The sequence below is a fragment of the Toxorhynchites rutilus genome, chromosome 3 (genome assembly GCF_029784135.1).
Source record: "Toxorhynchites rutilus septentrionalis strain SRP chromosome 3, ASM2978413v1, whole genome shotgun sequence".
NCBI classification, from domain to species: Eukaryota; Metazoa; Arthropoda; class Insecta; order Diptera; family Culicidae; genus Toxorhynchites; species Toxorhynchites rutilus.
The window spans coordinates 106,283,939-106,311,232 of NC_073746.1; the positions used below are offsets into that span (position 1 = coordinate 106,283,939).

The window sequence follows — 27,294 nt, forward strand, 5'->3', positions numbered from 1 at the left end:
GGTGCGTGTGAAAAACTACACGGAGGAAAATAAACACAGACTATATACGTTATCATTGATGTTGTTGGTTCTCGGTTATAGCACTTCACCAACAAATAACCTTCTGTTAATCGATGAACTTGCAATTTGAACCCGTAACATCTGGCATTGCAGGAGCGCACATTACCCGCTACGCTACGTCCGTCCCCCGAACGAAACAAATAAATAGACAGACGGCTAGCATTTCTCCACCCTCCTCACAGCGGTGGAAAGTAGTAAAATGTAGAGGGAAATCGATTATCAACTCGTGAGAAAAAATGAAAAGCACCATACTGATTGACAGGGTTTTCACACCGTTATCAATCGTCCAAACGTCTGGTCTGTGTAGAAATTCGGCGGAGAAAACGCGATGAATCAGGACGGGAGGAGCGTGAGGTTTACTGATACTTTAGCGATATTTTCATCATTTTATTTTGATGGCGAAATTCCTTCCGGATTTTTTTCAGGCTGTTTAAACATTTGACTGTAAAAATAATCTAATCTAATCCAATGTACTCAATTCCGAATTCCGAGAATTCTCCTTTGAGTGCAAAATACAACTTCTGCGCTATACCCAAAGTGGATAAATTTATCTTCCGTACTTCTTTGAAAGTGTTGACATTAGCTATTACCAGTGCCACAAATTATCAAAATTTAATCACGAATGAAAGAATTAGCTTTTCCCCAGTGTCGTATGAATTCTCTTCGGCTGAAACTCAACAACATATCTGTCATAATGAGTATAACACATGAGTCGAGACGCGTGATCTTTGTCTGGTATGCTGAAAGAAAACAGCATGGACGAATTTCGGAAAGCCTGCATTCAGGCACTTTCATTACTGTCAACAGTTTCATGTGATTATCACGAACGTTAAGTTGATATTCATCGCTTGCAGTGATTTTTTATTGGAAACGTGTTTGATTTCCATATTTAGAACAAAATAATGGACTAGGAATCCGGAAAAGGCAACATTAGTTTTCGTTGAACGTTGGCCGTTATTCGGTGTTGAGCGTATCGTTAAACCGGAAATCAAAACAAGATTATGTTCGTTTTCCGCTCACCCATTGCCCTTTGTTATTGTCACCCATTGCCCATATAATAGGGGGTGTATGCCATTTCCGGCCAATCAGGAGTAAATTCATAAAACATAGCAAGAGTTATCTATACATTCTGTTGCCGAAAACGCCAAAAACAAGAATTTTGTGTGATGAATGACCATGCTTTACCATTAATCGATTTCACTCTCAATTGGTTGACGTTGAATTTCATGCTTTGATTTTCACTAACACGCAATGATTTTCAACTGTTACGTTACGAATATCCTGACGAAAATGAAGATGTAAATGAAAAATGAACTTCATGGCAAGCTGATGTTGATGTTCATTACACTGGTGTTCATTGATAGTGTTGTTTCATATTGATCGACTCTCGCTTGAGCTTGAGGTTATCAATACAAAACAGGCTGAAATTCGCCGTATTTGAGTGTCGTGAACGTGAATATTTTCGGCACTGGCTATTACTATTCGCTATCACTTCATGGACTTCTCTGCATTTCATGGAAATTTTACGATAATAACGATTTGTTGAATGAGTTTTTATCTTCTAACAACCATTATAAAAATTTCACTTGAAGACTCTATAACTATCTTACCTATCCTTGCCTATCTAGATTGAGCATTGAAAATATTAAATACAAATACTGCAAAAAGGACGGGTGTAGCGGGCGATTAATGCCGGGGACATAACCGGAGAGACGTAGGATCACACCAAGAGCTGCCAATTTCAATAACTTATCGAATATTCAAGTAAATTTCAGTATCTATTGGCAAAATTACATCTCCAACGCTCCTAACAACATCATTCCCAAAGAAATAACCCACAAATTATATAATGCAGCACCTTTCGCAGAACAGCTACAGAAAATCCGAAATCGATTGTATTGGTGTTAAGTAGTATTTTAACGAATTTTTCACCTCCAATTTTTCAACCAATGATCCTTCCGGAAGTGCTGGGACCAACCTTCTCCAGATCCTCGGTCTTTTAGTACGCGGCGTTGATTTTCTAGCTTTCACGTCTGGAATAGGGCCCCCAAACCATCACCGACGCGGCGCACAGTGGTCCCTGAGAAAATTTAGGCGGCCAAAACTCAGATTTTTTAGCTATAAACCCAATTTTTGGTAGACTGGGGTTTTCGGATACACTGAGTTCATTTTTCAATTCTGTTTCACCATAAAGTGGTTAGCGTCTCACATAATCACATTATCATGACGGGTTCGATTTCCGTTCTGGCCAGAGGATTTTTCGTCAAAGAAATTTCCTTCGACTTGCACTGCGGTCACGCTTATTCTATAGCTTGCGCCTCAGAATACATTCAATTATTTGGCTTAAGAAATCTCAACTAAGTATTAATAAATGACACTAATTAATTCATAGGTTAAACGGCAAAAGTTCCACAAAGAACGTTAACGCCATTCAAGAAGAAGAAGATATAACTGCCGACGGTACTTTTGCAACTGAACTCTTTATTCCGCTCTGCACAATCAGCTGTTTTGTTACATCACAACGAAGCCTCGATCGAAAGCAACTCGAAAACCTTTTATACAGAGATAACTACTCTTTCTGTGTGATTGTCGCTCGATATGAAAAAAACCAAGCGATACCATGCGAGTGAAGAGGAACACAGCATCACTTGGCTGTTGTTGATCACGTTTTCTGGGGGTGTTCAAGTCGTTTTTCGCATAAACACTCTGTTTCACCAAAAAACCAAAAAGGGGGGAGGGGCAAGGTGGCATAGTTCAAAATTTTCAGTTTTTACTGTGTTTGGTATCAAAATGTATGTTTTCGGATACGCAGAGTTCATTTTTCAGCTCGGTTTCACAAAAAAAACGAAAAAGAGGAAAACAATAATTTTTTGAATCATCGGTAAATTTTAAAAAAGCATAACTCAAAAACGAAAAACAACGCCTCTCTGGTATCGACATATGTTATGTGAAAAAATCTCAGATTAGTCCATCCGAAGAAAAATTAAACATCCAAACTAGTTTGTTTGGAGTTAACACATACTACAACCAATCGAATTTTGAACCTGACAACAAATGCAAATTATCCGTTAAAAATGCTTCAAGAAACATAATGAGCCAAAAAAAATCGTTTAAAAACTTCACTAAAAACACACGCGAAATAGTGGCACCGGCGAGCATGCGAAACTGGTATCTTATCGCGTGATCGTGTGAAACACGTGATCCTAGATGCCTTGGACATCCTAGAATAAGGGACTGTAGTTTTTTTTTTGTTTTTATGCAACTTCATTTTTTGGGTTTTGGCCGCCTAAATTTTCTCAGGTACCACTGTGTGGCGTTCTGGAACCACGGGATGTCCACGGGATGCCCACAGCCGATCATTTTGGACATTGTGCGACAAAATTACAAGACCACCACTGTTTGGCTCTGTCCAGATTCGCACATTGCAAGACAAAAAGTTTCTCATCAGAAAACGCGAACTCCTGACCTGCGTGCCGCGGAAGTATCCGTTCAGCCTTTTCTTCATTGTAGTCTTTGTTACCCGTGATCCTTGCGTTTCTTGTACGGCTTATATCCCAGGTCTTCATTATGATGGTGTGGGCAGTCCCGATGGACACATCCAGGTCAGCTGCGGTCTTCCGGATCGAGTTCTCGCCGAATGCGGCCGCCTGGATCTCGCATGGTCCTTGTCCGAGCCCGTCTCCCGATACCGACGCATGGTGGTATACATGAAATTCCGCTTCACCCCGTTAGATTTCAACTCCCAGAATATGTCGATGGGTCGCTCACATCTCGCCAACAATTTTACTACGACGTCGCGGTACTTCTTCATCGTGCGCGGTAAACAAACAACAAATGACAGCAAGTTAGCCTATATATGCTAAAGCTGACACTAATACCAATACACAGAACGCACATGGACATGTTTCATTATGTTTTCCTGGAAACTCGTGCCGATGATGGTCAACAAATGAATAATAATTCTCGGTAAATGATACGTGAATTAGCAGATCACTACAGTATCTGCTACGCAAATCGTTACTATGTTGTGGGTTTCACCAAATTTCACCGACAGACGTTTAATGTGTCGCATCTCCATTTGCGAGCAGCGTCGGAGATAGTTAGGCCCGAGAAATATGAGTGAGCCCAACAACATTTTTTAACAGCTCTTAGTAAAGCGAGTTGACGCCGCTATAAGTTTATTTTTCTAATACCTCGGTATGTGTGTTCTCCAGGAGAAACAGCCTGAGCAACGTCTATGCTCCAAAGGCAGCTGGAGAATGTCTACGATAGGCTTTGCGCAGGCACATCAAAATTATTGATGACGGAAACGCGCTGATCGGAAAGAAAACATATACGGTGATCGGACAGTACAGTTTGTACACCGAGGACTGGTAGTCCGAAGCCCCACAAGGAGATCAACAGACCAACGAACCGCATTCCGACATATGCAGGGATATATACAAACCATGATCATAATTTCACTTTGAAAAAAATCGATAAAAAAAACTTAAAAATTTGGTTAATTTGAACGTCTCGTGGTATTATTAGCAGCTCGTCTTGATTATATGTGATTTTCATTCAGAAAAATCGATTTGCATTTACTAGTTGCGTGAAAACACCCTAAATCGGACAAACCATTTACCCTACCATAAAAAAAGAACCTAATAGCATCGTTTCTAACTAAATTGCTAAGCTAATTAAACAATGTAATACAGAAAAATCAATTCCTTGGTAATAAGTTGAGATCGGTATTGGTGTTTCAGAACTTTTCAAAATTTATAATGAATACATCCATGAAATTAGATTAACTGACACAAAGAATCACGCCATAACCGCAATTTTCTAACCTTTGAAAGGAAACAAGACTCACCATCAAAACTGCGTCCCCACATTTTCCTCGTGATAGCCGTCCCATCCCGGATATTGCCGCCCTCGTTGAGCGTTTCATTCAGTGCCATACCGAGCAAATAAACACCGTCGAAAAAAGCACCAATGAAGAAGTTCACCTCCTCATCCTCCACGAAGGTGTAGTTGTAGTCACGTTTGGCCAGTTGTCGCACCCGCTCGGCAAAAGTTTGATACGAGGGACTGGTGGGCTGCAGCAGGGAAACTCGCAGCAACGCCTCGTAAGCCTTCCGGGCCGCCTGGTCATCCTCGTCTCCCAGCTCCCAGTAGTGATCGCCCCAGTAGGAGCTCTGGAAGATTTCCACATCGAGAAACGTGAATTCCCCCCGCGTCATCCCGAGCCTATGGGCGGATAGCATGAACTTACGAACCAGGCTGCCACGTACGGACAAAATAATCACTGCGGGGAAGGAACAGAAAACAAACATTGAACAGTGGGAGATGCTGGAGAAATTGCTGAATGAATCTCAGCTTAGTGCTGAAATAATCAAAATGTACAAGCTGTTTGTCGAAATTGGGTAATTGACTATCTCGTCGTACCGTTTACTGTATATCCTGTTGAAATATTGAAATACGACTACTTCGTGTGGGAATAACTTATCTTACGAGTAACCAACACCATCAACACTCCAGTGCAAGCAAAGTCATTTGAACTACTCACCTCTGGCGTACATACTAGCGTCCCGTAGATAGTTATCTAAATCCTCCTCCTCGTTTCCGTCCAGCTCACGCACGAAGGTCAACAGGTCTTCCTCCTTCAAACCGTACTCCAGATTTTTACCCACCGTGAGGGAAAACAAGTCCGACCGATCCAACAGCAGCGCGATGTGCCGCCAACCAAACTGCCGGAAGATGCTGGAAAAGACCAGCTTCAGTCGGCACTGGCAGTAGGACATTCGCGTCAACGTCTGATACTTGGATTTATCCTTGAAGATACCCTAATTAAATAAAGAAACGGGAAGAAAGCAAGAGAAATATAATCCATCCTTCCGAAGGCTCACGATTCACGATTCCATTGCTGCATTGCACGGGTGGGATAGAAAACAATAACGACGCAGTACGCAAATATTTCGTCCCCTTCAATGGGAAGGTGTTTCAGCGACAAAAAAAAAGAATCCCATTCATGGGCAGAGGGAATGTCAAAACGTAATGAACTTACCGTGCTTTCGTTTTTCCATTTATTACTCAGGCGTCCAAGAATTCCGGATGTCACAGAAAGTTCCCCCTCGGACGGTGGCTTGATGTGTTGATCATCAGCATTGTGGGCACGTGACCAGCAGCAAAAGGGGGAATTTTGATATGAAAATTTTAAGGTTTTTTTTAAGTATGACGAATGTTATGCCAACTCGACTGGCCATTGGCAGTAGTATCTCAGATTACAGTGAAACGTTGTGGGTGTAAAGACATTGGTCATTTAATCAACTTTACATACTAGAAATATTCGAAAAAGGGTTAGTCTACTTCTTGAAGAGGGTCAAAGTATTATAATTTTTATTGCAAAAACTTATAAATCAAAAACTATAATACCTACAAAATTTTGATTAAAAAATTAAATATAGGAAATTTATTAATTGATAAGAAATACAAAAAAAATTGAATAAATTACACTAAAAAAAATTTGGAAATTGAAATTAATTTATCTCAATAACTTCTTCTTCTTCTTCTTCAATGGCACTAACGTTCCTAGAGGAACTTCGCCGTCTCAACGTAGTATTACTTGCGTCATTTTTATTAGTACTTAGTTGAGATTTCTATGCCAAGTAACACGCCTTGAATGCATTCTGAGTGGCAAGCTCTAGAATACGCATAGTTTTTTAGTTATAATTTTTGAGAAAAATAAAGGAAAATTGAAGGCCTTTTCAAAAAGTAATCTAATTCTTTCTCAAAGATTTCAAGTATGCAAAATAAAAATTCTCAAAAAATGTGAATAATCCTTACAATTTCCAACAAGTCACCCATGCATCGGAAGATAGGCACTTTAACAGGAAAAAAGTTTTTCTAACAACAACCTTTTCATGTTTTCTTTGAAAAAAATATTATACTACTAATCCTAATTTTTTTTTTTTTATTTAAATCGTTTATTTTTACAGGCTCAGTTACATAGGTTTAAAGGAGCCGAACTCCTTACTGTATTGTTACTAGTATATAAACATTTTTCCTTAATTCTAATGTTAATAATATAGGAAACCGATTACTCGCGGTCGACTCGAGTTTAGAAGGGTGACATATTTTCTTCAGGAAAAGGAGGGGATATAAGGATATATTGACAATGATCACACTCACACTCTCATTCACACTCATCACACTCAATTCTTAAACCTATCTTATATCTAATATGTATTTACATTTCATCTTATTCTTAAGAAGGGATCCGATCTCTCACAAAGGAAAAGGAAAAGGAAAAACTAAGGGTGTAAGGACAATCACACACGAAGATCGATAGCTTTAAGGAATACATATATTTGGGACATGTAATCAAGGTCTAACCGAGCCAACACGTCTCTCACCGGCATCATGGGCTGTCTTCCTCGGGCCCGAAGGGTGACTACTAAATTCGATCTGGCGACAAGATACAGCTCGCACGACCAAACAACGTGCTCGATGTCGTGGTAACCTTGGCCACAAACACAAAGATTGTTGTCGGCAAGATTAATACGAAAGAGTAGCGCATCTAACGAACAGTGATTGGACATGAGTCGGGAGAAGGTGCGAATAAAGTCCCGACTCAAGTCCAGACTTTTGAACCATGGTTTGAGGCTAACCTTAGGGATAATCGAGTGGAGCCACCGGCCCAATTCATCTTCGTTCCATTTGCGTTGCCAGTTAACTATGGTATTTTTGCGGACTAAAGAATAAAATTCATCGAAGGCGATTTGACGCTGATAAATATCGCCTTCAATTGCACCTACCTTTGCTAATGAGTCAGCCCTCTCATTACCCGGAATTGAGCAATGTGAAGGGACCCAGACAAAGGTAATGACATAACAGCGTCTGGATAAAGCACTCAAAATTTCTCGTATTCTCTCAAGGAAGTACGGCGAGTGCTTTTCCGGCCTCACTGAACGGATAGCTTCGACAGAGCTAAGACTATCCGTTACAATGTAATAGTGTTCAACAGGTCGTGAGGCGACGCTGTCCAGCGCCCAGTGTATTGCTGCCAATTCAGCAATATACACTGAGCAAGGATTCTGAAGACTGTGGGAGGTGCTAAAAAATTCGTTGAACACTCCAAATCCTGTGGACTCATTCATAGAGGACCCATCAGTAAAGTACATATTATCACAATTGATATCCCCATACTTTGCATCGAAGATCGTTGGAACGATCCTCGATCGAAGATAGTCTGATGTTCCATGGATATCCTGCTTCATGGACAGATCAAAATGCACAGAGGAATTGATGTAGTCAGGAAAACAAACACGGTTGGGAATATACGAAGAAGGATTAACCTGCATGGAGACGAATTCATGATATGAGCTCATGAATCCAGAATGAAAATTTAGCTCGATCAGCTGCTCAAAATTTCCGATAACAAATGGGTTCATAACCTTACACCGGATGAGGAACCGAAGAGATAATAAATTGAAGCGATCTTTTAGTGGGAGTAGGCCTGCCAAAACCTCGAGACTCATGGTATGCGTTGAGGGCATACATCCCAACGCGATACGGAGACAAAGATACTGAATTCGCTCGAGTTTAATGAGGTGTGTTTTGGCAGCTGATTGAAAACAGAAACTGCCATACTCCATCACTGAGAGAATAGTTGTTCGATACAACATTATAAGATCTTCGGGATGGGCTCCCCACAAGGTGCCGGTAATTGTACGGAGAAAGTTTATTCTTTGTTGGCATTTTTTACTCAGATACCTAATATGGGCCCCCCAAGTACATTTAGAGTCGAACCAGACCCCAAGATACTTGAATGACATAGCATGAGTGATCGGTTTACCCAAAAGTTGAAGCTTTGGTTTTGCTGGTTTATGCTTCCTAGAAAAAACCACCATCTCTGTTTTCTCCGTGGAGAATTCGATCCCTAGCCCAATGGCCCAGGTTGAAAAATTGTTCAAAGTATCTTGTAAGGATTCTTGCAGGTCGGATTCGTTTGATCCTACGACAGACACCACTCCATCATCTGCAAGTTGTCTTAGGCTGCAATTTTGTGTAAGGCAATTGTCAATGTCGCTTACGTAGAAGTTGTACAAAAGGGGGCTTAAACATGAGCCCTGGAAGAGACCCGACTTACTGCCGAACCCCCGTGAGAAAAGTTCAAATGTTTCTCACAAAGCAAGTTATATAACATATTATTCAATAGAGGCGGCAGACCCCGAGATTGTAATTTGTCTGACAAAACCTCTATTGAAACAGAATCAAAGGCCCCCTTTATGTCCAAGAATACTGAAGCCATTTGTTTTTTTTCGGCGTAAGCCATTTGAATTTCTGAAGAAAGCAACGCAAGACAATCATTCGTCCCCTTGCCCCTGCGGAACCCATATTGTGTATCTGAGAGTAGGCCATTCGTTTCAACCCATCGATCAAGGCGAAACAAGATAATTTTCTCCAACAATTTCCGTATATAAATCAGCATTGCTATTGGGCGGTACGAATTGAAGTCGGACGCGGGTTTTCCGGGTTTTTGAATAGCTATAACTCGTACTTGTCTCCAATCATCTGGAAGAATATTATGCTCCAGAAACCGATTGAATAAGTTCAACAAGCGATGTTTCGCCACATCAGGGAGATTTTTCAGCAAGTTGAACTTAATTCTATCCGATCCCGGAGCAGAATTGTTACATGAAAGGAGAGCAAGAGAGAATTCTACCATCGAAAACTCGGAATCAAGATCGCACCTATCTTGTGGTATATCTCGAATAATTCTTTGCACTGGAGCGGAATCGGGACAAACCTTTCGTGCAAAATTAAAAATCCATCGATGTGAATATTCCTCGCTTTCATTGGATGAAGAGCGATTTCTCATGTTTCGAGCCACTTTCCAAAAATTTTTCATTGACGTTTCTCGTGATAAACCTCCCATGAAATTTCGCCAATAAGCACGTTTTTTCCCTTTGATCAAGTTTTTAAATTGATTTTCAAGGTCCAAATACGTTTGAAAATTCTCAATGGTTCCACGTTTCCGAAAAGCTTTAAATGCATTCGATTTATCTCCATAAAGCTTGGAACACTGGCCATCCCACCATGGATTGGGAGGCCTTCGACGAATAGTGGAACCTGGGATGGGTTTCGTTTGAGCGCGAACCGCGCTGTCATAGATCAAACGAGAAATGAAGTTATACTCCTCCAATGGAGGCAAACCATCTCTGGAATTGATGGCTAGAGCAATCGCGTCCGCATATTTTTTCCAGTCAATGTGTCTTGTGAGGTCGTATGCCATGTTTATTGATTCAGAAGAATTCAACCCATTGGTGATAGAAATTTTGATTGGCAAGTGATCACTACCGTTGGGATCCTGGATTACATTCCACTTGCAATCTAACGATAGTGAATTCGAGCAAAGCGAGAGGTCAAGAGCACTTGGTTTAGCAGGAGGTTTAGGTACACGTGTTGTTTCCCCAGTGTTCAAAACGGTCATATTGAAGCTGTTACAAAGGTCATATATCAACGATGAACGATTATCGTCGTACGGTTCCCCCCAGGCAGTTCCGTGAGAGTTGAAGTCTCCCAAGATCAATCGTGGCTCAGGAAGGAGTGAGCACATGTCAACAAGTTGCTTGCGACTAACCGCAGCTCTCGGAGGCCAATACAAGCTGACAATACAGAGGTCTTTTCCTCTGATGTTTGCATGACAAGCAACAGCTTCGATCCCTCCAACAGGTGGAAGGTCAATTCTAAAAAATGAGTGACACTTATTGATCCCCAATAGTACCCCTCCGTATCTGTCATCGCGGTTCAAGCGTATTATATTAAAATCGTGGAAAGAGAGATCATTTTGAGAAGAGAGCCAGGTTTCGGATAGAGCAAAAACATCACAATTGAGTTTATGAATTAGAAATTTGAATGTATCCAATTTAGGCATAAGACTACGACAATTCCACTGTAAAACAGTGATATCTCCGACCTCTCTATTTAAATTAGACATCAAGAGAGATAATCATTGCAAGGAGGGGCCATGTTTGCATCAATTGCTGCAAAATTGTCTTTAGTACTGGAAGCATTGCGGTGACAATGGTTCTGATGGAGTCGGAAACATTAAAACACGTGAAGATTTGATCCACAAGGTCAGACAACTTTATAAATCCCGATTGGGAAGTTGAACTTGACGGAAAAACAGGGACAGTTGGGGTTTTTGATGTCCCCTCGAGTGCTGGGTCGTTCGAAGGTGAACTATTACCACGGAGGCCAGGAGGGACCTGATTTTGCTTATCCGCTGCACTCGATTTTTTGGGCAGGCTAACAGGGGGTATCACCGGAGGGACTTGTCCTTGAACTTTGGGAGTGGTCACATTTTTGCGCCGGGGATTCCCTTGAGAAATAAACGGCGTGCCCCCGTTAGCTGTATCCGCTTCCATTTCGTCAACTGGCAACGTAGCGAAGACATTGTGTGTATTGATTGGTTGTTGTTCTTGAGCCAGTGGAGAAGCGCCCTTCAAAATTTCTGCGAAAGTGCGTTTAGAGCGTTCCCTCAAAGAGCGCTTTTGTTTCTCCCAGCGAGCCTTGTATGTTTCACAAGCTGAGAGCACGTGTGGGGATCCCCCGCAATATGGACACTTATGCTCAGTCGCACTGCAGGATTTCCCCTCATGTTGTTCTCCGCAAGTGGCACATCGTTCTTTATTGGCACAATAAGCAGCCGTGTGACCAACTGACTTGCACTTTAGACAAGTCATTGGCTTTGGAATAAAAAGTCGCACGGCTAACCTCAATTTATCTACCATTACGTAGTCAGGGAGAGCTGAACCAGCGAAGGTGACTCGAAACGAGTTGGACGGCGTAAATTTCTTTTGTTCTCCTTCATGGGAGACTGTTCCGAGCTGGCGGCAACCCAAGATCTTAACAGTCGTCGAGGGCAGTTTTTTAAAACGGCCGGTACTTTCACTCGTAATGTATTCGCACGTCAAGCCCGTTTCGGTTATCACACCCTCAATTTCGACTATGTGAGAGGGAATGTAGACCCGATACTCAATTGTAAAATGCTGATCGACAACAATCTTGTTTGCGTCTTTTCGATCATTCACGACAACTCGCAATTTGTTTGGTCTAACCTTCGAAATTTCCGAAACGGAGGTATACCTTGCCAGATCTTTCGCGATCTGCATGACTCTCAACGCCTTTCCATTTGGCTTAGGCCTGAAGAAAACAACCCAGGGACCAGTTCCGGGCGCATCTTCTGGATAGACCTTTACACGGGGAGTGGGAATAACAGGGGGGGAAGGCGAGGACGGGGATTGAGAGTGGGAAGACGAAGGTTGAGAAGGAGCGGGAAGAACAGAGGGAGAAGACGAGGTTGAAGGTAGAGTGGGATCGTTAAGGGCAGATGGGAGATTTGCTAGTTTATTTGGAGGGAGGCTTGGTAGGGTTAGCTGACTCGTCCCCAGAAAAAGTATCTTCCGTATTTGGTACGCGTTTGAGTGACTTTTTTTTATCACTTAGGAGGGAACTAGAGTCAGAGACCTCCATATCCGAGGGTCCCCCACCCTCTGCCATTTTAAAATTGGCACTTATATTCTAAGTATTTTTTTTAAAATAATATTTCACAATAATAATAATTCACAAAAACAAACAAAAAAAAAACTTATAATTAATAAATATTTTCTCTCACTATATTCAATCTTATTCACCTATGAACGCACTCCAGTGCAGATGAACGGGAGCGTGCTGAGAGCTCGTTGGTGGTGGGAATGTGCCTACGACACCACTACACACAGTCGTCGGTGAAAGCTTACCCGCACTGTCACTGTTGGCACGATGACTCGGCGAAATCTCCAATGTCGGCGAAGCAGCGACAAAACAAAAACCAATGCTTGGCTTTCCGAGGATGAAAGCTTCTATCCACTTGCAGGCAGGGCACTTCACTCACTATCCAGATAGCGAAATGAACTCTTCAGCGGCAAAAAAAACAACAATCACGCGGTAACCGATAACGGAACTTGGACGCGACTTTCCTTCGTCTGGTTACTTCGGGCAATCGGCGAAGAATGAAATCCTAATTTTGTTTAAACTCAAGATAGCGATATGGCGTATTCGATAAAGTTTTAGATCTTTTTAAACTATTGATCTTCTGTCGAAGACATCAACTTTCTATCTTTTATAGTTTCTGGAAAACATGGCATTTTGGTATAAAGACTCATGAAAAAGTAATGTTCTACTCGTAACATTTTTGTTTGTACATTCTCGAATTTGATATGTTCTTGACATGTTTCTAAATAAAAAAAAAGTTACCAGACAAATAAATCGCGATAAATTGCACATAAAAATGTTATGAGTTAAACAATAATAGTAATTTTTCAAAGAAAACAGGAAAAAGTTGTTGTTTGAGAAACTCTTTCGATGTATGGGTGACTTGTTGGAAATTATAAAGGAAATTCATATTCATTTTTTCAGAATTAGAAAAAAACATATTTTTGAGAAAAACGAACTTAATAATTAAATATAATAGTTACATAAGGTCTAAAACTTTGTCCAGTACGCCATATCGCTATCTTGAGTTTAAACAAAATTTGAACTAGCGATGACGCGTATTCTAGAGCTTGCCACTCCAGAATACATTCGAGGCGTGTTATCCGGCATAGAAATCTCAACTAGGTACTTCTAATGAATATGACGCATGTAATACCCACGTTGAGAAGGCAAATGTTCCACTGGGAACGTTAGTGCCATCCAAGAAGAGAAGTATTTTTTTTGAAGAAAAAATGAAAAAGTTTTTGTTAGAAAAACTTTTCCCTGTAAAAGTGTCTATCTTCCGATGTATGGGTGACTTATAGGAAATTGTAAGGGCTATTCACATTTTTATTTTGAGTTTTTTAGAAAATACATTTTTGAGCAAAATGTATTTCAATGTTAAATTTTTTTTTTCAGAGTAATTTTTTTTATTTTTTGTTATTTTTTTATTCAAACAATTTCCTACATTTTACCTTTCGATCAGAATTTTGTAGATATTATAGTTTTCGAGTTGTTAATTTTTGAAAAAAAAATAAATAAAATTGGCCCTTTTCAAAAAGTAGTCTAATTCTTTTTCGAAGATTTCAAGTATGCAAATTTGCTTAAATGACCAATGTCTTTACACCAACAAACGTTTCACTACAATCTGAAATGGTGCTGCCAATGGCCAGTCGAGTTGGAATAAAATTCGTCTAAACTGAGAAAAAAAATTTGACCCTTTGCAAAAAATAGTCTAATTCTTTCTTGAATATTTCAAGTATTCAATATTGCCTATATGACCAATGTCTTTACATCCACAACGTTGCACTGCTATTTGAGATGGTGCTGCCAACTCCTAAGACGAAATGGCATGAAAATCGTCGTATGCAGAAGTCAAGCTTGGTAAAGAAAAACTCATATTTTGATTCCCGACCTACACCATTAAAGTGGAAACCATTCTCAGTTTCGCTTGGCCGAGCTTTCATCCTTCCTGGATTGAATTTTGACTTTTTCAATCAACTGAAAACTATTATCACCACTTTGAAACGGCGTCTTTGACTGCTGTGTGAATTCAACCATCACTCTCGCACATCTCCAGACGATTGACAATCCACTCTGAGACAATCCTCTCGATTGGATTGAGTTATTCCTCTTGGGATCAATTTGCACTTTCCCCGTAAGAGTGGAAACTTCAAGAAACTGTATGCTTTCACCATTTCCCCTCGCAAGCGGATAGGAACACAGAAACAGGAATCACTTTTTTGAAAGGAATAACTTATTCCTTTCAAAAAAAAAAAAAAAAAATAATCAGGCCGTTTGACGCTGTATAATAATAGACTAGACATTCAAGTAATGCGAGTCTCGCGTGTTAAACGATGCGAGATAATAAAATGAGCAAACTGATTCGTCGAAAAGAAGAAAAAAAACTAAATTGATGATTCTAGCGATAGTGCTCTTCATTGGTGGGGGGTAGAAATACGGCATCCAGCATCCATTTCCATTCGTAACAATTATAGCAAGCAAGCGATGAGACGACGGAATGCGTTGATGCATTAAATAAATTTGCTCTCTGAATTGCGGCCATCAGGATACAAATGCGACTGAGTTGGCACGCAAAAAGCTTGTGCCTTGAACAATAAATTAACTGATTGCAATGCTACACTGAAAAACTTTCATAGCAAATTGAAACAGGCAAAAAATCTACAATTCGGACAAGTATTATTGTAGCTTTGAAAGTTTTGAAATAGATTGTACTCAACAACTGCGATCTGTAATTGAGATATTTTCTCGTGATCTATCTGGAGCCATCGCTCTGTACCGAAGCAAATGAGCCCCGTCATCTCCCTCTGGTATTTGCCCGTACCATGTAAAATGAATCCTGTTCAATGCACAGAGGTCAGTTGGTGTCCGTACCTGATCGCCCATGCCGGTGATTATGGGTGTATTCCAATAGTCTGCTAGTCGCGCCACCGGTTCCAACGCGAAGGCACAGGCAGGCCCGATAAAGGCTATCACGTTGTGCTTGAAGTGCATATCCGCCGCGAGACCGGGTGATTTGGCTCCGGAACAGGAAGCGTAGCTGGAGGACAAAGATTGGATCAGTGGTGAATCGATTAGTATTTGGTGTATTTTATTGATTCACATTCACAACATCATTCGGTGAGAAGTAAATAAAATCGCAAATTATCCTTTGATTTGAGTAACGGTTACTTGTAATATCGAATCGTGAAAGTAGATAAGCAAACGGTAAAAACATCAACGATTTTGTTCAATTGAATACGATGATCATTCATTGGAAAGTTTAGTTAATATTATAGTAATTATCCGAGCTAACACTAAACCTACGCTACAGAGAACCCATTTTGAAATGGTGGAGAAGTAGGGAAAGTGGGGGTAAGTCGGACATGTAAAGAAGAACTTCAATTGTATCTTTGGAAACTCATGTTTCCCAAAACATGAATGCAGTTTCTTACAATTCAATTGTTTTTCGAAATAATCGGCCAAAAGTTTAACAAAAAAGTGTTTTTCAATGTTTTTTTACTGAAATTAACCGTCTACCGCCCAAGTTTTTTATTTATCTAAAAAAAACCTACTTCACTTTTATCTCGAATTTCCGACTTTCAACATAAAATACTCCTAGCAGAAAGTTTCCAGCCTAAAAATAAAGGGTATGTGTGATAGATGAAAATATTCTAAAGGCGTTCTAGTGGGGGCGAACATTGAAAGTAATGTCCGAATAATTTGAAAAGAGAATCCGCGAAGCCCGCCTAAAGGCGAAATAAATCGTTTTATCTGTCTTACTGAATCGTTTTTGAAAAATCGAATGATTTTATTCCAATTTGTTTACTTATTTTATATAAGTGTCGTCTTTTCTTTAACTGTGGAATAAACATTCCACATTTTTATTCAAACATCAAAGGCATTTTATTTTGTTTCTCAGAATGAAGGTCAGAAAATAAAACTTGAAAGCCTTGAAAAACGTATGTTTCAGGGCTTTCATCTTTTACCGCCATGGAACTATTTAATGAAATAAATTTATCTAAGATTATTATGAGAAATTCAACAACTGATATTCGTCCAGAATTCCGCTAACAATAGTACCATAAAATTCAACCGTGCATACGTCTGGCATAAAGTCTAAATCTTGATAGTCCCAGTTCTAGAAAAAATCGTTTCGACTTGACCTGATTTCGCCATCCAAAGTCGTCACAATTACACTGTCAACCTAGTGAATGTGAAGATGTAAATATAACTTGTGATGACAAAATTTACAAAACTTCTTCTCTTAATTTACGACCACTAATTTGACAACCTTGAAAGTGACCCAATGTTTGTAGCATGGTACTGGTTTCGACATTTGGAAGCCCCTCGTTTCGTTATTTTTAAGTTCACATCTAAGAAGAGGAGAAAGAAGATAAAATCCCAGATCCGCACAGGAGAGATTGTGCTGGATCTGAATTTCAAAATAACGAAACGAGGGGCTTCCAAACAACAACCGTTCCAAATATATCATTATGGTAAAAATATATGTTTAGGAGTTACGTTGAAAAAACATTTGAAAACATGTGGGTTTATACAAAACGTAGCGATAATGTTTTTCAACGTAACTCCTAAACATATATTTTTATCATAATGATGTATTTGTAAAAGTTGTTGAACATTATGAGCAAATTCGTAAAATTTGATGGACATGGCGGTATAACACGACAAACATATTCAAAGAGATTATTTCCTATAAAAAAGACAATAAATTAGAAATGTTTTTTCAAATATCTCGAGAATGGCTGCATTTAGAAGGAGACTGATGAAGAGCTTTTTATTTTGAATCACACAGGATTGTGGCTAAAAATGATTTAATTTTTTTTAATTTTTCTATATGACTTCTAATTCATATGAAAACACAAAAAAAAATAAAAAATGTATATTTTAGATGTTGCAAATTATTTTTTTTTGCTTTGTGTAATTTTTTTTTCTCAGAATATATTTTTTTCATGTTTTCACATCCATACTCTACATTTTTTTTCAAACGCTATTTCGGTACGACTCATTATTTTTTGAGATATAAATGATCAAAGGTTTCTCTTACTAACCTCGATACGCCTTTTTCAAAAGTTACACTAGAGTCAAAAAATTCCCAAATGCCTCGGAAAACTCATATTTCCTCCAACTCAAACGGAATACCAACTTTCGTTCGAATCAAATATACAAGTTTTTAAAATCTGCATCTTTAGTTCGATCTCATTTGGAATTGCACCATAATGTAACTATACAAATCAACCACCTGTCCATTTTACCCCCACTGTCCGTCTTACCCGCAACATGACATCCAATGTTCGTTCTTCTTTAGGTGAAGGTGGAAGCTAGCCATTGTAGTAGTATAGGTAAACCCACGTGTAAAAATGGGGTAATAGTGTTTGTGAGAGAAGAGCAAAGCACACGTAAATAGATCAATTCACTTAACAGACTGTGTGGCAGACTTCATTGACACGAGTCTTTGAATACATTTAAAAAAAATAACAATTCAATACTAAAGTAAAATGTATGAACGATATGTTCCGATGAACAATTCTATATGAACAATTCTATATAAATATATATAGAAGGTGCATTTGCATATGAAGTAAAATTCTGATTATACGCGAGCGTAACATGAGCAAATTTATAACACATGCGAATTGGGGCTCTTTTGGTATTAACAAGTTCTTCCGCATAGTAACTCGATGTTGATAATTCCTTAATATTTTCCTTCGTTGATCGTATTGTTTTCACATATTCACGTTGGAGAGCCTTAACCCTTCTCTTCGTTGGCCGCGGCATTTTGATTGAAGATAATACTTATCCGTTTACTGTTTTTGAAAGCATAGGCAGCCGTGGCAGTGTTCCGAGCTCTGCAATACAATTTTCTCACCCAATGTTAAAGTTGCTAAAACTAACATAATAGACCCATTAAACGTGAAAATAATAATTGTATTGATATTAACACAATTTTATTCTATTGATTTTCATGACATGAAACGCTATGACTCAGGAATAATATTTTGTTGAGTGGTTTTTATAGCTGTTTCGATGATGTTGTCTGGCATCAGTGTCGAAAAAATAACGATGCTTTCACCAATACAAACAAAACCATTGCCGAAGATTGAAAAATGAAAATTTAACTTTCAGAGCACTTGCTCCAGTTTTCCGACGTTTTTCACTATACAGTGCGACAGCAGATGAAAATTTAATACCTTGTGAGTAATCGATTAGAGTTTGGTTGATATTACTTGATGGGAAGTGTGCGAAAACGATAATTTTCTTCACACTGTTTTGCAAAATTTTTGATTTTCAGAGTACTCATAAAATACGGGATCATGAACACACTTGTGATTGAAAACTTCGCTTAAGCCATCTTTTCCTTAAGAAGTTTTTATGTTAAACACACAATCTCAGCTAATGACAATTTACCATCACTATACAGGGTATATGGTAACCGACCCATAATTTTTCGAGACTGTGTCAGCATTTAAGTCATTGATGGGTTATTTCTACTTAGTCAAAGTAGGCGCAACTTACTATACATTTCTATATTTCTTCCCCCCGCTATGCTTATAGAACGAACGCTTCATTTGATTCGCAGTGATAGATGAATATTGTAGCATCTTCTTTTTCTTTGTTTTGAAGCGGCTTTAAGCTTTGCAGTTCGTTTGCATCTCTCTTCATTGTATCTCACATATTCATAAGTTGCCCTTTATTGACAGCACAAACGGGTAGAAAAAATGTATGGAAAAATTGGAATACTTCCAATTTTCGAGAATTTCAAACGTTTTCGGATTAGGGAATCCAAATGTATAACATATCAAACAATCATTAGAGAATTTCCGATTCGAATGGTGTGCAAATCATTACAATTCATGAAACGTTAACTTTGTTTCATAAAATCGTGATTTCTAAAATCGTGTTTTCTGATTTTGCACTCTCACAGAGTGACGTAGTCCTACGTCAAAAAATTTCACCCTTGTCAGAAGGCGGCCTAGACTGATGTTGGAGTAATTTGATATGCCAACATACTTCATTAGCTAATATCTACACCCAAAATTAATTTTTAGCACATTTTTGGTATCTAGATTTATTACATTAAATGAGCCTAAAAATAACAGAAAATGTACTACTCCCAAATACTTGTAAAGCATTTGTATAATATATATTAGGTGTACCGGTAAGTTTCTTCGGTTTTACAACAGATGGCGTAACTTGATTATTATTTCAGTGAATCAAATTTCCAGACATTCGTTGGAAAGCTACTGTCATTGCGCGTATTTTTCAGTATATGTCAAAAAGTTGTAGCGTGAACAATATATTGCCACTTCGAATATGTCGAATTTCGTACCCACGAGAGTGTTTTTGCGGGGAGTGTTACTTCATTACTTCAATATGAAAAAAATATAGAAGGTTGTGTCCAAGACACGACCGCATTGTTGACGTAGAACTACGCTGTAGTTTAATTCAAGTCGCTTGTTTATAACCGCGAATATTATTTTATAATGCTACGAAATTTTAGAAATAATCATTCTACCAGTTTGGTCGCTCTGAAATAATTTTTTTTCTTCTGGAATCATTTGACGATTATTGTTTGATGATTCATTCTTGTCCTCGCAGAACAATACATGCTCGAGATTAGCGCAGTTATCATCCTTAGTGGAGAAAGTTTTGCTACTGGCAAGCGGAACCAAATCACATACAAAATTCCAGAACGACATTTACTTTTTTAGTGACTTAATAAACGAAATAAACTCTTTCTGTTAATCTCAACAACCTCGAAAAGAGTAGCACTGCTTCATTATGATCAAGATTAGCGCAAATGCAATCCTAGTTGAAGGGAGTTTTGCAGCTGGCACGCGAACCCAAATAAATTAATAACTTATCATAATTTATTGAATAACTTGGTATTCCCCAAATAATTTCTTGGTGTACAATCTTAACACCTGCTTCACCATAGCGTCAGTTCGATGCATTGATGCAATGTCAAAGGCACCAGCAAAGCCTTTATGATGACGGAAAACAAACAATGCCAACTGCTTAAAAAAAGGCTGAATATTTGCCTCAGCAGAGATTCATTACTAATAACCTAGCGCAAATATTTCCATCCCGCTATCTCCCCTCCTTGTCACCACGTTCGGATCGACATGTTCACCCGCAACAGCACAATACGTTAAAACGCACGCACACAAATATCCATATATCGATGGCTTGAAGCAATTAAATATACACACACTTATCTCCGTTTTGCGCTCTTCTCAACAGAAGCCCTTTTTCCTTTTTGGAGAGAGTTTTGCTACCCTCATGCGAAACCAAATCATAGACAAAATTCCAGAACATTTATTTTCTTGGTGAGCTGACGATAGCTTAGCACGATGATTCCCCACACAATTGTGTAGCTCAGAACCTTAATGTCATGGCATCAGTTTGATGCAATGAATGCAATGCCAGAGACATCAGCGAATGAATAACTTGGTCGTGTCCACAGCTCAACCTAAAACGAAGGCATGTGATGACGCAAAACAAGGAAGAACAAGCGATGTTCATTGCTTTGAAAATAGAACGAGACTAAAAATTTGCCTCAGCGAGATCCACTGTTTATACTCTAGGCAAATATTCCCCTTCGTTCTTCTTCTTTTACTTTGTTCGTGGAGACTTTAAATCTAACGATTTCCCCTTCGTTGCTCGTCGATAAGTTGCCCGTTATTGACAGCACTGTTCGGGAAAGCACACAAATGGACAGAACAAATGTATGGGAAAAACAGGAAGTGGGTTATATCTATGGTATAACCGCAAGGGTGACGTAGGACTATCGTTGATTTAGGGATCATTTGTTTGAAGTTGAATCTAAATCCATCCTGAATGAATGAATAAATAAATATTTGGGTGGCTTCAAAAACGAGAGCATTACGTTGGAGGCTCAAGGTTATATGCATTCAATATTGGATACAAAAAACCTTGTTCTGAAGAATAATCTTCAGAAGCTTTCCTGTTAACTGCACTTGATTGAATAACCAGCAAACGAAAAGAGTTGCGCGCGTGTATGTGTGTGTGTGTGGCGGCTGCTTCAATGTCTTCCCGAGGAACCGTATTTCGATGCTCTCTTGGTCACCTTCTCTTTTCCTTCTGATCGATCGGCTTTTCTGCGCTCCCTCACAGTTAAAACAAACTGATTGCATTTCAGGTCAGGTCAGGCCAGATAATGAATCCCTCGATACCTCGCCGTTCAGCTCGTTCAGTAACGATGTTGTCTTGTCGATGTCCTCAGGCGTCGTGCACAAATTACGTAACGCTAAAAATTCGGATCTTGAACCCCCTCCCCCCCCTTACGTAACGCAATTTCCTATCTCTAATAAACAGAAAGTAACGCAACATCTACCCCCTTCCCCCTTATCGCGTTACGTAATTTGTGTACGACGCCTCACGAAAAATGAATGGGTTTCACCACCAGAATATCATTTAAGTATGCTTTTCGTGCGTGATTGAATCGAGAGAAGGTGTGGTTTACGATGGCAATTTGGAAGGCAAACTAGAGGAGAATAAACTCTCTGAGTATGAAAATTTCGGCGACTGAGCAATATCGATTGAAAATTATATAATTTTCGCGATACGAAACAATTTCCGTTGCGCGCGCATACAATATTAGATACGAAAATATCCTACTGATGGGAAAGAATAATCTTCCGAAGCTTTCCAGCTAATTACACTTGATTGAAAAATTACGAAATCAAATGTATTTGGTCGCTGTGTTATATGGTTAGAAAACATTAAAATAAACTCTTTCGCATGAATGTATTTTTCAATTCCGAGGGAACTGGCAGATTGTTTTTCAGCAACGATTAGATCTTTCCGGAATTTTCTCGATGCTGTATGGCATCCAAACGAAAATTCTCGTTTCAGTTTGGCCTGCAAAAAACTTTTCTGTACTCTAATCCATCAAATTTGGAGCCCTGAAAAGGGCTGTTGATTATATGCTAAGCTAATATAGCACGCTCTCCTCGGATACGATGGGCCAGCTGGATGTTCTTGGGCATGATGTGACGCGTTTTGCATGGATAACACACAAATTGGTATCTTCGAATAGGACTCCTGCAGCGTCATAACCGCGGAACTTTGGAAGCGCAAGTCGGTTTTGAAATCCTGAGCAATTCAACGAACCAAATGCTGCAAAGGTAGCTTGCGGATCACCAATTCGGTCGACTTCTGATAGCGACGAATTTCGGTCGGCTTCTTAATCAGTACGGAGAGGTATGCATGTGCGCACATTACACCGATTCCGTTGGGTCGGTGTTTGCACCAGTAGCCGATCCGACCAAACTGTCGGCTGAAGAAAAGTCTGTAGTGTGCGGGGGCTCTAATTGAAGTGTACAGCATAATGCATAGACGTAAGTATGAGCTTCCCCATCTCACATTCCAATAAGATTAATGGGCTTCCAAGTGGGCGCGCTGCATACGGATACGAATGATTTCAATAACCTGTTTTCGAAGCTATCATTAAGCTATTGAAACAATTTTTCGACTCAATAAATAGCAATCATATAACTCTTGGACATTTTATCTTTTGTACGAAATTATTATCATACTGTTCCGTTGATCCAAAGCAGAATGAATCACGCTTAAAGAAGGAATGGATTTTTTCTTGGAATTTACACAGCAAAAATAATGCCCTTTCCCAACAATTAAAAACGACAAACGGTAAACAGTTTCATCAAAATGATTTCTTCGATATGGGGATATATTCACTACATCATGTCATATATTTCATATTCTTCATTATGATATCCATATCCATGGCACCTATCGGTATCGAATTATCATCGACACCACGAATTTCGCTAAATGCTCCTTTCAGTTCGTCCTGTAAAAATCTTTTCTGAACTCTAATCCATCAAATTGGGATCCCTGAAAAGGGCCGTTGATTATATGCTAAGCTAATATAACACGCTCTCCTCAGATACGATGGGCCAGCTGGATGTCCTTGGGCATGATGTGACGCGTTTTGCATGGATAACACACAAATTGGTATCTTCGAATAAGCCTCCTGCAGCGTCATAACTGCGGAACTTTGGAAGTCGGTTTTGAAGTCCTGAGCAATTCCACGATCCAAATGCTGCAAAGGTAGCTGCGGATCACCAATTCGGTCGACTTCTGATAGCGACGAATTTCACGCAAAGTTCCCGGTCGATAGCGATGTGGCTTCTTCACCTCTCTTGCTGCTGGTGCGCTTATCCGAGCTGCTTTCATGTGCCTTACCACCGAAAGACTAATGAGCTGTCTGCGAAAGACTAACGAGCTCGAGTCCTCACGGTGCGAGAGTAGAGTAAGAAATGAACGAAAGCAAAGGAAGCGTCATTTTATAAACCATAAAAGTATAGAATCTAAATCCCACCCTTATTATATTCGTGAGTATACAGTAAGCTTATACAATAAAGAGGGTGGGGTTTACATTCGATTCTTTTATGTTTTATAAAATGACACTTCCCTTGCTTTCGTTCATTTCTTACTCTACTCTTGCACCGTGAGGACTCGAGCTCGTTAGTCTTTCGGTGGTAAGGCACATGAAAGCAGCTCGGATAAGCGCACCAGCAGCAAGATAGGTGAAGAAGCCACATCGCTATCGACCGGGAACTTTGCGTGAAATTTATCGCTATCAGAAGTCGACCGAATTGCTGATCCGCAGCTACCTTTGCAGCATTTGGATCGTGGAATTGCTCAGGACTTCAAAACCGACCTGCGCTTCCAAAGTTCCGCGGCTATGACGCTGCAGGAGGCTTATTCGAAGATACCAATTTGTGTGCTATCCATGCAAAACGCGTCACATCATGCCCAAGGACATCCAGCTGGCCCATCGTATCCGAGGAGAGCGTGCTATATTAGCTTAGCATATAATCAACGGCCCTTTTCAGGGCTCCCAATTTGAAGGATTAGAGTTCAGAAAAGTTTTTTACAGGCCGAACTGAAAGGAGCATTTAGCGAAAATCGTGGTTTCGATAATAATTCGTTACCGATAGGTGCCATGGATATGGATTTCTTAATGAAGAATATGAAATACATGACATGATGTAGTGAATATATCCGAAGAAATCACTTTGGTGAAACTGCATTATAAAATTATTTGTGTACGAATGCCGCAATCGATAGTCGACTCTAATTTGCGCTGGGTAATTTCCTCGGAGGACTCAATTCCTCCTTTGAGCATTAAGAAACTCTTTCTGGTAAAACGAAGTGGTATGAATCACATTATTTGAATGATAGAATGAAGAAGTTTTCTGCCAATTTCCTTCAACCTCCAAACATATCTTTCTCCCGTTTGTCGTTTTCGCGTTCGCTAATCTTTTCTCACAACACCCATTTCTCGTTTGAGAAATTGTTGAGTAAACATTGTTTGCCAGTGCGCGTAGAGTGGGAATTCCTAAAGATTCATTGCACCTCTAATAAATTGCCGAAAGACGTGGTCTTAGGTTGATCGCACTTGATTGAAAAAATCCAAAACGAAATGTATTTGGTCGCAGCATTATATGAGTAGAAAGCAAATAATCGCTCGAAAATGACTTGATTTTAGCGATGATGTTTCACGTTTTTCATGTTACGCATCCAATATTGGATACGAAAGTTTTCCACTGATGGGAAAAAAAATATTCAGAAGCTTTCCTATTAATTGCGATTGATTGAAAAATCACAAAACCAAATGTATTTGGTTGCAGTGTTATATGGATAGAAAACATTAAAATAAACTCTTTCGCATGAATGTATTTTTCAATTCCCAGGGGAACTGGCAGATTATTTTTCAGCAACGAGAATTCCGCGCGTGTATATGTGTGTGTGGCGGCCGATGTTTCAAGCGGAACCGTGGCATCACTCTCCTCCTGATGGATTCCCTTCTGGCCTTAGGTGCACATACAGGCTCTTGGTGACACCGTTCATTAGCGCTTTCATGATAAACGAAAATAGCTTCACAACAACAGCGACAACATGCTCCAATCGCTGTTCAATCATAACTGAGGGGGTTTACGAGCAGCGCTCGCTTATATACCGATTGGTGATTTCAATAGCCTGTTTTGAAAGCAATTTTAAGACTATTGAAACAAGTTTTTGGATGAAAAAGTAACAAGTATATGACGCGTAGACCTTTTATCTTTCGAATGAAGTGTCTATCATACCATTTCGTTCAGTTGTTTAAGAGCTATTAACGCTCAAAATCTCGGTCTCCGGCGTAACGCTTTCATTTTCGAAACTTTGGTTTTACACCCCGGTATAGAAATGAAAGACGTAGTCCTACGTCAAAAACGAAGAGGGTCGCGTCAAAACATAGTGTTTTCTGTGTAATTGCTCTATGGGTCTAATATTTTGCGATAAGAAACCACTATATCGGGTTGGGCTTGAGTGACTGTATTAGCAAGTGTAAAACCATTACATTTAGCGCCGTTAAGCTACCACAAACTACATTTACGACCTGAGAGTAATCGTAGGCAGTAACCTCCGTTTCTGTAATGTGCACCCGTGGCCGAGTGGTTAGCAGTTTTCATGAATTTTAACCATTTACACACCATGGGATTCTAATTTATAGCATATCAAACAAATCTTAGGGAATTTTTGATTCGCTTGGTATGTAAATCGTCAAAATTCGTTCGCGGCAAGAATAGTTATTAACGTTAACTTTATTTCATAAAAACGTGACCTGTTTTCTGATTTGAGACCCCCCTAATGAACAACGTAGTTCTACGTCAAAAAAGCTGCGGAAAGTCATCGCATTTTGTTAAAAGTTTATGATGACCATGCTTCAACTGAGCGAACGTGTCAGACGTGGTTTGGACGGTTTAAAAGTGGTAATTTTGACTTGAAAGACGAAGAACGTTCCGGACCTCCAAAAAAGTTTGAACGCAATCAAGAACTTGCAAATACACTTGGAGTAGCTCAGCAAACCATATCCCATCGTTTAAAAGCAATGGGAATGATCCGAAAGATAGGACATTGGATGCCGTATGAATTGAAGCCACGAGATGTCGAACGCCGTTTTTTTACGTGCGAGTATGTTTTGACCGAACGCTGAAATGGGAGGTCCTATTCCACCCGCTGTATTCTCCAGACATTGCTCCGTCCGATTACTACCTTTTTCGATCGATGCAACATGGCCTGGTTGACCAGCACTTCTCCAATTTTGATGAAGTCAAAAATTTAATCGATTCGTGGTTAGCTGACAAACCGGCCGATTATTTTCGCAAAGAGATCCGTGAATTGCCAGAAAGATGGGAAAAAGTTGTGACTAGCGATGGGCCATACTTAATCAAATTAAATTTATAACCATTTTTGCAGAATAAAGCATAAATTTTGGAAAAAAAAACAAGAAATTTACCCTTACTCCTATGAGATTAGCTCTCCATTGCTGGGAGAAAATATGCGTCGGTAAAATTTTGCAGCAGATTCTAACTTGCACAAATTAATATTTAGTTAACGCGGCATCCATTTGATGGGAAATAGAGAAATATGGCATCCGCTTTGTCGTGCATCTTATTCCAAACAATTATACCTAAGTTATTGGTTCTAAGGTTGAGAAAGTATGGGTTTTCGAAGACAATTTCGCTGCTACAGTTATCAAGAGTAGAACTACGACCAAAAAAATTGGTTAAAACGCCTAGTACGAGTTTGTAACCATTTGAGAAATTTACACGTGAATGTACATCGCCATTGAAGAAGCATGATTAGGGACAGGTTTAAAACAAAAATAATTTAAAGACA

At 39.5% G+C, this 27,294-nt stretch overlaps 1 protein-coding gene across 7 annotated transcripts in view; it reads right to left on the reverse strand.

Moving 5' to 3' along the window:
- The window catches only part of LOC129778656 (atrial natriuretic peptide receptor 1), a 53,636-nt gene that overhangs the window by 3,233 nt on the left and 23,109 nt on the right, over positions 1-27,294 (reverse strand). For all 7 annotated transcript variants that reach the window (XM_055785703.1, XM_055785699.1, XM_055785698.1 and 4 more), the window contains exons 4-7: positions 15,454-15,619; positions 6,107-6,184; positions 5,609-5,885; positions 4,913-5,347 (exon numbers count right to left, since the gene is read on the reverse strand). In XM_055785703.1, coding sequence (XP_055641678.1) covers positions 4,913-5,347; positions 5,609-5,885; positions 6,107-6,184; positions 15,454-15,619 — 956 coding nt within the window. The remainder of the gene's footprint in view (positions 1-4,912; positions 5,348-5,608; positions 5,886-6,106; positions 6,185-15,453; positions 15,620-27,294) is intronic.